The 11,895-nt window shown below is 41.4% G+C and overlaps 1 protein-coding gene across 5 annotated transcripts in view; it reads left to right on the forward strand.

Moving 5' to 3' along the window:
* TMEM132C (transmembrane protein 132C) overlaps positions 1–7,404 on the forward strand; it is a 205,090-nt gene extending 197,686 nt beyond the window's left edge. For 3 of the 5 annotated variants that reach the window (XM_080560172.1, XM_080560171.1, XM_080560169.1), the window contains one exon: positions 2,872–7,404. In XM_080560172.1, coding sequence (XP_080416298.1) covers positions 2,872–4,071 — 1,200 coding nt within the window. In that variant the 3' untranslated portion in view covers positions 4,072–7,404. The remainder of the gene's footprint in view (positions 1–2,871) is intronic. The other 2 variants (XR_013940466.1, XM_080560170.1) reach the window with 2 other exon arrangements.
* The last annotated feature ends 4,491 nt before the right edge of the window (positions 7,405–11,895 follow it).

The raw sequence follows: 11,895 nt of genomic DNA on the forward strand, positions 1-11,895 counted from the left end.
GCTTAGCAGGTAAGAAGGCACCAATCCATCTTCATCTGCTGATGGTAATTGTAGGACCCTGTCAGAGATTCGGAGGGGATTTATTGACGTGGTACGTAGGATTTGCAGAAACAGCTCTTTGAAGGACACGGTACTAAATCATTTCTTTTTTCTTTCTTTTTTTTTTTTTCTTTTTAGCTTTTCAGAATTTATAATCATTTGGGAAATTTACTTCCTTCCCCTGTCTTCAGCTTGCCTTTAACGATGTGAATGAGAGGAGCTATCTTTTGCCAAGTGGAATATTTGAGCTGATGCAATGTATTTTGGCAGGATTTGAGATTCTGTCCCTCTCCCTCCTTCCCCCTCCCCTTTTAATTAACATAGCATAAGCATGACAGTGTTGTCTTGTGTTGTGTTGTGCTGTGCTGTGGTATGTTGTGTTGTGTTGGGAAGAAATTGGTTCTTCCTAACCAAAATTGGTCTCTTGGAAATAAAAAATAACTCAGTGCTGGCTGAAAATAAAGGCTAGGCTATTGTACACCCATTATCTATAATAAATCACATGTGTGTCTGCAAATCTCAGCTAACTGCCATTTCATTCTTCTCTACCTCTGCTTCATAAAACCAAGTGTGCAGGTTAATGGAGGAATGGAGGTGGACAAAATAAAAGTTGTTTTAAAGTTGATTGCAAATTTGTCAAATTATAGCAATTTGGACAAAATTTTCCATGCTGGCTACCTCTTAACCTGAAAGGTACCTGAAGACTGGCAAACCAGAAAGGAGTCAAGACAGGAAAACCAACCAGGGATGTTGATAACTTGAAGAGAACAGCAAAGAAGATTATATGGCTTCTTGTACATCTTCCTCCCCAGTGTGGACAGAGACTTCAGATCCCACAGAGCTGCTCTTCTACCACCAGTAGAACCAATAAAACCTACTTGCACAGCAAGGGCATAACCAAACGTGGGGCTATGCAACACTAGGTATGCTATTTGGCTGTAAAGGAATACACAAAGGATTTAGCAATGCGAATAATCCCTATTTAGAGACAGGATATGATGAAAGTCCACAGCTGAGCAGGGAGGAGGCACAGGCCTTATAGTTTCTGATACTAACCATATAAAACTCTTCATTCATTTCCTCATTCTGCTCTCCAAAAAAAAGGGTACAACTGATAGGCAATGCCAATCCTATTGTGATGTATAGTTGTAATGATGCTGATGTTTTTGACTTCCATAGGCTGACGAAAAATAAACGTATCTTAGTTACCTCTCTGATAGTACATGAGGCTGCCCTCTATCTCTAGGGAGAAGAAAAGCAATAGGGATTTGAATTACTAGGGGAGATAAATCTTTTTCTCTCTACACATATCCATAAGAAAAAAAAAATCCTTTATTTTCCCATGGATGGATTTGGTCTGCTGTAGATTTTTATGATGTAAATTTCAGCTATGCCTTGTAGCTCTGTGCTTCAGTCTGTTCAGCCATTTCTCAGTTGTTTCTCTAATGGAAGATCAGCTGTTTTAATTTTCTTATGCATTTCACCCTTTCCAGCTCCTGAGCTACTCTGGCTCTATTTCAGCTCTTTGAATCACCAAGAACTTTGCCTTCTTCCCTGTTGTGCCACAACTTATTTTCCTTCTACCAGTCCCTCAGGAACTTGCTGATAGCACTTTGGAAATCAAATATTCAGTATAGTCCAGCCTACTGCACAGCTAAATGCCCCTTGCTGTTTTCACTGAAAAGCTTTAAATTTAACTAGAAGGGTAGCGATTCCTTTTGTTTATAACCATAGCATAACAAATTGCAACCAATTGGAAACCATATTGGGTTGTAAATTTGTATTATGACTGGACGTTAACAGGGTGGCAATGTCTTTCCCCGATGGTGATTTTCAGCCCAGTTGTTCTGATGTACCCAAGTGTAAAGTTATTAGGGCCGTCTGTGGTTTAAGTCTGGTAAAGAAAAGAACTTTTCTGTGTGAAGTTGCACTCCGGCAATCTGCCTGCATGTCTTCTAGCTAAACAGGCAAGACATAGAGCAAATGAAAAAATAAAGAAATCTCCTGCAAAGAAAGCTACTGAGACGTGGAGAAGTAAATATCTATATCATCTGGATGGGATTCAAATGGCAAAGAGCTGACCTCTAGCTTTGTATGTGCTTCTAATGATGATTTCTAACAGTGCTACCTGCAGAGAACAAAGATAGTCCAATTAAATCCAAGCCATTTGTGCTGTTATCATAGAGATCATACCAGAATCCCCATCCTCCTCTCCTTGAAACAGAAATGCAGTGGAGTTTTCAATTATTTCAAGGATAAAGTGTGTTTTATTTAAAACAAACCTTTCTCCTGCAAAATAGCAATTGTTCCATGACTCTTTTTCTTTCAGGCGAATCTTTTGCTCTAATCATTTCCAAAATAGTCTGGTAGCTCTTTATCCTTGCTGATTTTTATGCATTGTTTAATTTGACAGCTCCCTGTGACACCTGAGCATGGGCAACATGAGGAAAATAAGTGTTCTGTCAAGTGCCTCTAGTAATTTTTCTGTTTTGTCTTTTCCAGGTTTTGTATGACTGGAATGGCTTGCTTTCTTTATAATCATGTAAATTGTAGCTTGCTAATGAATACTTTGGTATTGCGGACATCTCATATCAATTATTTCATATGTTCTTTTGCAAAATACTTGCAGGAAGGGTAGCAGTGGAATGTTAGTGAAAAATGTGACCAATGTTCTGCCCCATCAGCTGAAGCTTGGTTTGCTTTAAATGCAGCCCAGAGACATTGTCTCCCATTTCCTCCAGCTGCTGTTCAGAGCTGAGCGATCAATAAGCTGCAGTGGCTTTAGCTGTTCTGTTTAAGATCCTGTCTTTAACCATACCCCTCTTCTTTCAGGAGGCTGTGGTAAGCACCTGGATTCAGTTCAGTGACAGCTCTGTTACTCCGCTGGACATTTATGACCCTAAGGACTTCTCTCTTTCTGCCGTGTCATTAGATGAAGCTGTTGTCTCAATCCACCAGAACGCTGCCTTGAAATGGCCAGTTGTAGCAGCAGAAGGTGAAGGTCAGGGCACATTAATCAAGGTGGACATGATGATTTCTGAAGCCTGCCAAAAGTCCAAGAGGAAAAGTATCCTGGCTGTGGGAAACGGCAACGTCAAAGTCAAGTTCGGCCAGAATGATGCAGACTCTGAGCCAGGTGGAGATTATGATGCTGATGAGATTGAAAACCATGCTAGCGACCGGCGGCACAAAGTGTCAGATCAGGAGCGGTATGGCCAGGATGGACGATATTATGGTAGCTCTTCAGCAGAGCGAGAGGAAAGCGCCATCAGGAAAGTCAGCACCACTGCAAAATCTGTAATAAAAAATAAAGTGATGAAAAACAACAGGCTGGATGGTGGCAAACTCTCAGATGATAGCCAGCTGCAGAACATCCCCATAGACTTCACCAACTTCCCTGCTCAAGTAGACCTCCCAAAAGGCAGTGAAGGCATGGAGGAAAATGATCTGGTGCAGACACCCAGAGGCCTTAGCGATTTGGAGATCGGGATGTATGCTCTGCTAGGTGTCTTCTGCCTGGCAATTCTAGTCTTCCTAATAAACTGTGCAACATTTGCACTTAAATACCGTCACAAGCAGGTTCTGGTGGAAGGACAGGCCACCATGACCCATTCCCATGACTGGGTCTGGCTGGGAAATGAAGCAGAACTGCTGGAGAACACAGCAGATGCATCACCTCAGCAGGATGAGCACACAACCATTATTGACCGAGGGACGGGTTGCGAGGAGAGCAACCAGCTCCTCAACGGCAGTGCTCAGAAGAACATTCAGAGCCAGGTTCACAGGCGTGCTGACTCAGGGGGCAAGCTTGTAAAGGACCAGAAATCCGAACCTTTACATTCGCCAACATCTAAACGGAAGCGGGTAAAATTCACAACATTCACTACCATCCCACCCGACGATGGTTGTCCTACTGTCAATTCAATCCTAAGTAGCAATGATGATGACATTAAATGGGTGTGCCAGGATATGGACCTGGGGGACTCCAAAGAGATAAGAAATTACATGGAGAAGTTCAAAGACAAAGTGTAGCTCCTTGCTGTTTTTTAGGGGGTTTAACCACACCTTGATGCCTTCAGTTCTACAATATATATTGGGAGAGAAGAGGGAAAGGGGAAGGAGTCACCAGGAGAAATGATGAGGCAGTTTTTGTAATCAGGGAAAGAAATTTGCCAAACTGTCCACGGTTAGTTTTTTTTCATTTAGGTTTTTCACTTTGTTTTGTTTTTCCAACAGTTATTCTGCTATTCACGGATTTAAGAAGTGGAATATAAATAGCAGAAAGGAACAAGGAAATGGTATGATCAATATAATGAACTGGACAAGGTGAGGTTGTGAAAATGTATTTTATGGGTCATAGAAATGATAATTATACTAAGGTTTCGAAGTACCAAAACTATTCAGGAAAAAAAAAAAGAGAGAGAGAGAGAAAGAGAATATAAGACCATGAAAAGAATAAGCAAGAGACAAACAATGACTTGTTTATATTACTAATAGAACATCCCAATTTTGGACATATGACCTGTAAGGAGACTTTTTAGACTGATATTCAGGCCGGTTCTTTCTATTCCTTCATTTGAAGTGAAGATGTGTCTTTGGTATTGAATATGAAGGAGAAAGAAATTACCAGGTAGTTTTAGTTTTACTTATCTGATTGTCTTATAAGTTGAAACAGAATAATTTTCCCTTTCATAATATTCTTCTAAATATTTTAAAAACAGGAAAAAATTCAACCCAGTAACTTCACAGTGGACCAAAAATATTTTATTTCTAAGTTAGCTGTAAGTAATCTGCTGTCATTTAAAGAATTCAGAGGATAAATACTGACTAATAATCTCTATGTGGTGTCTCTTCTGAAAGCAAAAGCCTCAGTTGTTTCACCCTAGCTAAAAATATGTTCTGTTTGGAAGGAGTGTTCATTTTACTTTCAGGTTTGGATTGTTTGTTTCATTGTTTGTTTTAAATCTCCACAACCAAAGTTCCCACGTTTCACCAAGGGAAGAAGGTGCTTGTTTATGTTAGTACATTGAAATAATAACCAATGGGAGTGCTCCCTGGTGTATTTTAAGTGTACCTGGAATGGACACCATGCAGGTCAAATATGTACAGTCTGGATTTTTTTTTTTTCTGAGTCCATGAATTCATGATTTCGTTCTATAATCTCTGTTTATTCCAATGTCACCAGCTCTCACCAAACTCTGAAGCTAGAGGAATGGACTTTAGGACACTGATTGTCCTCAGACTTGCATTTCCTTGTACTGGGAGAGCTGGCCTCAGGACAGACTGTTGGGAGGGGAGAAAATATTACTGAAGGAAGATCAAGAAATAACAGCAATTTTTATTTTATTTTATGTTATTTTATTGACATTAGACCAGCTAAGACGGAAAATTTTAGACTAGATTGTACAGCTGTTGTTTTGTATTAAAAATAAAAAATCATAATACAAAACCAGTAATGAATCTAAAGCAAATACAAAATAGAGCCATACATTCATTGTGTAAACTGGCTGAACCCCATTGACTCAGTGCCAGTTTAGACCAATGGAAGATGCAGATCAAAATCTGTACAATGAGGAAACCACTGACAAACCAAAACCTTCTGTAACTCGAAGGAAGATGGTATATCCAACTATCCAACCTTTTGGAAAGCAGTATTATTTCTTGACTGTTAGCCAGAAGCACTTGCATAGTCCTGTCTTTATTCATGGATTTTTTTTTAATTACTAAACTCAGTAGTTTGTTGGTTTTTTGTTGTTGTTGTTTGTTTGTTGTTTTTTTCTTGGACAAAATCAAGCCTGCCACACAGTAACGTAGATGGACGTTTTAACAAGATAAGCCTAGTATGCATTGTAGACTGAAAGAATGTAATATTTATTTATACATGTTATACAAATTGTAATTAAAATGCTTTACATGGCTTGACAAATTAACCTCTCTTTTCTGAGGGGAGGGGGCTGTTTCTGTCATTTCTGTGTTGGAGTACTGCAACCACTGCCTAACAGCTGAAACAAAATTTAAGGCACTTTCTGAAGAGAAGAGAATAGAGATGTATAAAAGTTCTTCACCGCTCTGACCCTTCCTTTGTGAACCTCTTCCCCTTCCCACCCAACATGTGGTGATGATGATGGATGGCAGGAGAAGACAGAAGTCAGGCACAGTTCATGGCAGTGTCACTATTAATCTTGCTCAACTTCATGCTTACCATCAGCACGAGCAACTCCAGGACTCTAGCTTCTGATGTGTGCAACTTTCATGCAGCCCAGTCATAATTAATTATGTTGCTTCTCTGATTGATACAGTAGGTTCAGATGAAAGCAAGTTTTACTGAATCACAAGTGACATATACAAAGCACCCCGTATCCCAGTGGACCCCAAGCTACTTCATAAGCTAAACACAGCGATGCATCAGCCACACCTCAGGGATCAGTATATCTTCCTGGGAAAATGCAAGGGCCTCTCTGGTGAAAAAGACATTTACAGTGCAGAGCTGCGAAATACAACAGGAGAGGAACAAGAAAGATATATGGAACAAAAATAATACACCATGGTAGTACAGACACACACAGTGCAATTGTTCAAAATGCATTTTTAAGAAGGCTGTTACTGTGCTGAGCAGCCCTTGTTACAGCACACATGAAGGATGGCATCTCCAATAACTGAGCACTCCTGAGCATTTTCTGGGATACAGATACAGCACTGGTAGGGAGGAAGGGAATTGGTTGCTAATTCTTTATTTCTAGTCCATACACTCTTTTACACTCAGCTTTTGGCAGCTGAGGCTTTATAGGATCAGAAGAGGAAAAGGATATCTCTATCCAACATAACAATTGGCTACTGAGAAAAAAACCTTATGAGGTGAATTTATCTTTCTCTGCATGTTAGTGATGATGTGCACGTTTGTTTGCTTGTTTTATCTTGTTATCTCACTGTATTGGCTAGAAAAAGTGTTTCACAGTGAATGAATACATTATTCCTAATTCACCTCCTCTCCAAAACCTCAAGCATTTTTTTCAAGAAATAGAAACACATCTTCATTGAAATTAAGAGGGGGGGGAATCAGTTTCCCATGGGAAACTATTTTGCAATTCCTTTTCAAAACAGTGATGTAAATTTTGGTTGAAAGACTCATTCCTGTATTAACGCAGCTCAGATTGGATTCAACACTCCCAAAGAGGAACAGAGCTCTTCTGTTACAAGTAGGAAAGTTATAGCTTATTTATTACTTCAGCTTTTGTTAAGATAATCACCATTGTTTCCTTCTTGTTTATTGACTGTGTGTATAACTTTGTTTGCTGTTCATATTTAGACTTAGGCAGTTTGTTTGAAATAACTCCCCATCAGAAATATATATATATATATATTTAATATAGAGTGATGGTCATTGTGTCATTGACCAACACAAAAACGATGCCTTGTTGGGAGCTGAATTTCACTGATGAGTAGCCATGTATCAATTCTGAGTGACAATATTCTGTCATGATACGTTAGAAAATGTAGTCTCCACAGAGTCCCTCTGCAGCAGGTGGTTTCAGGGCTTGCACACACGGAGCCCACCGAGTGCAGCCTGTAACACCCCGTTGGACGTTGGCCATTCACAAACACATCCGGCATTTTACATACACTGCATATTGCCGTGGGTATTTGTTGCAGTTCTGACTTACTCTTTTTCTTGTCTGTGCCATAATAATCACTTTGTAAACAGTGACAATCACATGCAACTGCCCATATGAGCATATGCAAGGCCAAGAGGAGAGGCTTAAGCAGGAGTTTTGTTGGGCTGCTGGACTCGAGGCAGGCAGTGCAGCCACTTTCCCAAAGCAGACTGAAATGGAAACAACATTACTGAAGAACTTGAAATGTTTTTCTCTGGTGTTTTTTTTCACTAACACATGCCTGTTATTGATGTCTTTTAGTTCCTGAGTTATCAACTAATGGACTTCAGCTAACCTCCATGTTGGCAACACGATGGGGTTTAAGGCTGTAAGAGGAAGACGTGGAATACTGCCTGTCATAATATCACATCTTACTATAACAGAAAAGAAGAACCCCTGCTCCAGGTTCTGTACTACATATGCAGTAACAACTGAAATATGGAAAATATGTTCAGACGGGGCATGATGTGTTTAACAGCAGGGCCGTGTGATATGAGGCTTGTGATGGTTGGGGGGGAGCACCCAGAAAGTCCCAAGATCCCACTTCAAATCTTTTCTGAGTCACAACTACAGCATTTCTCTCTAGATCTACACCTGCTGTAAATCTCTCTGTCTCCACTGAAGCCATCTGGTACAGGCATGTTAATTGACAGCAGCCAGGAGTCTGGACTTTTGATTTAATATATATGAGAGGTTCTTGGCTGTTTAGGAAGAGAGTTTTAAAGACATTTTGCCATGTGATATAACTGACTTTGTGTGTTTTGCAGCACAAGGGGTTTGTTTTCCCCTATCATAAAAGTGGAAAGAGATGAAGCTAATGGCAGTGCTCTAGAGGCTTGGGCAATGACTGCTTCTCCTGGCACAGCCTGCTCTCTTCATCAGCAGCAGAAATTGTTTCACGTGTCTGATATTTCCTTTACTAACACCCACCAGCCCGGATGCTTTTTCGAATGAAGCAGAGAAAACATCTTCTGCTTGCAGCAGCCTGCTGCCTTGGTCCAGACTGGTTGAGCTGCAGCAGTGGTGATGAAGGTCTTGGGGTGTTGGTGGTTTCTTCTCTCCCACAAGTGTTTAACTTCAAAGGAAAAAGTACTTTTGTATCTGAGTGGTGGTGACTTTGAAAAGGGCTGGTTCTCTGTGCTCTTTGTAGGTCTGAAGCCTGGAGGAAGCCTAGGAGAGGCCATTGATTTTGACTCCTGTAACTTGTGGCTGAACAGGAGCATGTCTTCAAAATCACTTGATCTTTGCAAGGAACAAGGAAGACGGGCTGTATTTCAAGAGACTATGGAAAGGAGGAAAGAGTTAAAAACAAACAAACAAACAAACTTATCCCTGCCATCACATTTATTTTTTCTGAAGTTACATACAAAACATGGTGCTTCAGAGCCAGAAAAAAAAAAAAAAGAAAATTTTCAATTTGTCTTCCACTGACCAAAAATACCGTCAAAGTCCAACTCTGACTGAGCCCCCATAAATGATCATCTCAGCAGGGAGGAAACCACCAGGCTGTGAAATATCATTTATTTGAGAAATTCACATTGGGTCAAATGCCAGGATTTACATTTCTTAAGCTTTGTGGTGCCACAGTTACCAAGGCACTGGGATCAGGCACAGAGAGCCTCTCTGAACATCAGACCTGGCAACGTGCCTTCCTTGCCAGATGAGGGAATCTATAAGTGCCAGGGATGTATGGCTGCAAAGATAACACGCTGCAAGGTACATTTTTCTGTCAAGGAGCCAAGGTGGAAATTCATTAATAATAATTTGCACTTAGAGGAGAGCCTTTCATCTGAGAAGCTCAGTGACTTCCAATTGTTGGGAAAGGGTGAAGATGTGAACAGGCTGAAGGGGGCCTGGTGTTTTTAAAATGAGACAACACCCAGTGAACACATTCCCGTTTTTGGGGTGCAGGAGCTCAGCTGCACCTGTACAAGGTCTAGACTTGTGTGCCCCCGGGGAGGTAATTAGTGAAATCACCTGATACAGGCAGTAACAAGGAGCCCAGCCTGGGGGGAAAAGAGAGCATTTGGGTTGGTGCAGCTGAAGAGAGATCACAGTGTGAAAGCTTCAGTAGATGGGATACAGTGAGCTGGTCTGCCAGGGGGATTTCACTTCGGTGAGAAAGTGAGTCCTGCTTTATTTATTTAATTATTTTTGTTGGGGGGGGGGGGGGGGGTGTATTTTGTTGTTTTAATTACTGGGTGCTTTGGGGAGAAGGAGGACTCTTCCTGCTTGCTTAGGTGTCCTAAGTTTGGGAATAAATGAGAGGAACTGTGTTGCTTGCCCCTTGGCAAGGGAGTTGCTAAGGGAGTAGGATGCAATCTGCTTTGTGCCTGGGGTGTGTCAGGGCTCAGAGAATCATGTATTTGTTTGGAAACCAGCAAACCTTGAAAGTCTACGCACCTTTAGGAAGAAGAAGAAGGCTGAGATTGTTTCTGTGCTGTCAACACAGCTGTCCAAAGAGTTCTTGGCTCAGAAACCCAGTGGTGTATGTTTGTGCAGCTCGGGACTAAACCCCAGGCCAGCTTTCCCCAGGCACTTCCCCCTGGAGATGCTTCTCTTGTCACCTGAAAGTAATTAATCTGTTGTGCCATTACCATGTTTCAGAGAGCCTGAGATAACAAGGGCTATTGCAGCTGTTGGAGTGGGATATGTTGTAGAGTGTTGCCTGAAGGTGCAAAGTGTGCAGGGACGCCAGTGGAGAATTTTGTTCAGAGGAGATTGAACCCGGCGTAGTTTTCGTGTCCCTGTTGCCTGCTAGAGGGAGTCCTTGGAGTGACCTATCTCAGTCTTGCATGTGGATTTGTTTTTAAAAGGATTTTCTAAAAGAGAGTCCAGGTGATAGCTGGTTGTGTAACGCATGGATGCTCAGGGGACTCGGACTTGGGGATGGACTGAGGGCTCATTCAAGTGTGAGCCAGTGCCAGGCAACATACCTTCACTGCAAGTCCTGCATCGCTGGCACTGTCAGTGTGTCCCAGCTTGCCAAGCTGTTGCTTCATAGCTTTAACCTTCTAAATGTTCTTCTCAGTGCTTTCCTGAAAAGCTAAACTGAAGTGAGATATGTTCCAAAGATTATTTATCACTGTAAAAAGTTTGTCTGCATGTCTGCCGTATACACTATAATACCACCGGGTATTATAGTCTGTATTTAAAGCAAATACTTGAATTTGAACAGAAGATGAAGGTTTCTGTGAGGTGTGTCAGTAGACGTTTTTCTGGTATGTGTGCATGGAAACACCCTAGCAGCTGGGCTGGCAATAGGACAGTGACACCCAATGCTTGCACATATCTATCTTCCTTCCTTCTTGCCCAGGAAGGAAAGTAGAAAGCAGAGTGGGAGGACTGCTCTGTTTTGAAATACTCCTAAACTGGATTTCAGTGTTTAAAAATAAGCTGTCAGCAAAGATGCTGTAGCAGACACTGATTATGATGCAAATTACTAAACAGCTCTCCCTTTTGATTACTGATTTCGGCCAAGCTCAGCCCCATTCTTTTTATGCTTATGCTAGGGAGGGATAAAAGCTCTTTGTATGAGGTGTTGGTGTTAAAGCCAGCCATCAGCATCTTGGAGACAATGCGTTGGTGCTCAGCTGAGCCATGTGAAGTTGCACAGATATCCCATGCTAATCATTCCCTTGGCTGCAGGAGGGGCTGCCTTGTGCACTCTCGGGCATGTTCCAGACAGTGGTACATCTTTCCAGAGCTGCAGTAGCACATCTGGAGATTGTAGGTAATTTTTTTTATTATTTTTTTTTTCTTCAGCACCATGATAGTCTGGTTGTTTCTGTCTACAAATGCAAGCCAGGAGGGAAATCTTACTGAAGGCTTTTGGTTGTTTCACCACTATGTCACACTTGGTATAGTGGAGGAAGCACCTGGCAGAGAAATGCCTGTCTACCACTGGCCACATCTACTCATTCACTTCATGTTTGTCTTACCACTGGGTATTTTAAGCTGCTATCTAGCTTTCCAGCCCTCTCAGCAGTACTAATGAAAAGCCACTAACACAGCTTCATGCTATCCATATGAATTGTGGGGAGAGGAAAAGTAAAAAGAGCTGTGGACTGTTTTTATTGCAGAACTGAAAGAATGAGAGCAAAGTCCCATGAGAAAAAACTTAAGCTATATGAAGGCTAGGATCGCTTTCTCGGTTTGTTTTTCTGCAATGTATGTATAATTCCCCTGTCTGCTGTGGCCTTTC

The sequence above is a fragment of the Anser brachyrhynchus genome, assembly GCF_964034855.1.
Source record: "Anser brachyrhynchus genome assembly, chromosome: 17".
NCBI lineage: Eukaryota > Metazoa > Chordata > Aves > Anseriformes > Anatidae > Anser > Anser brachyrhynchus.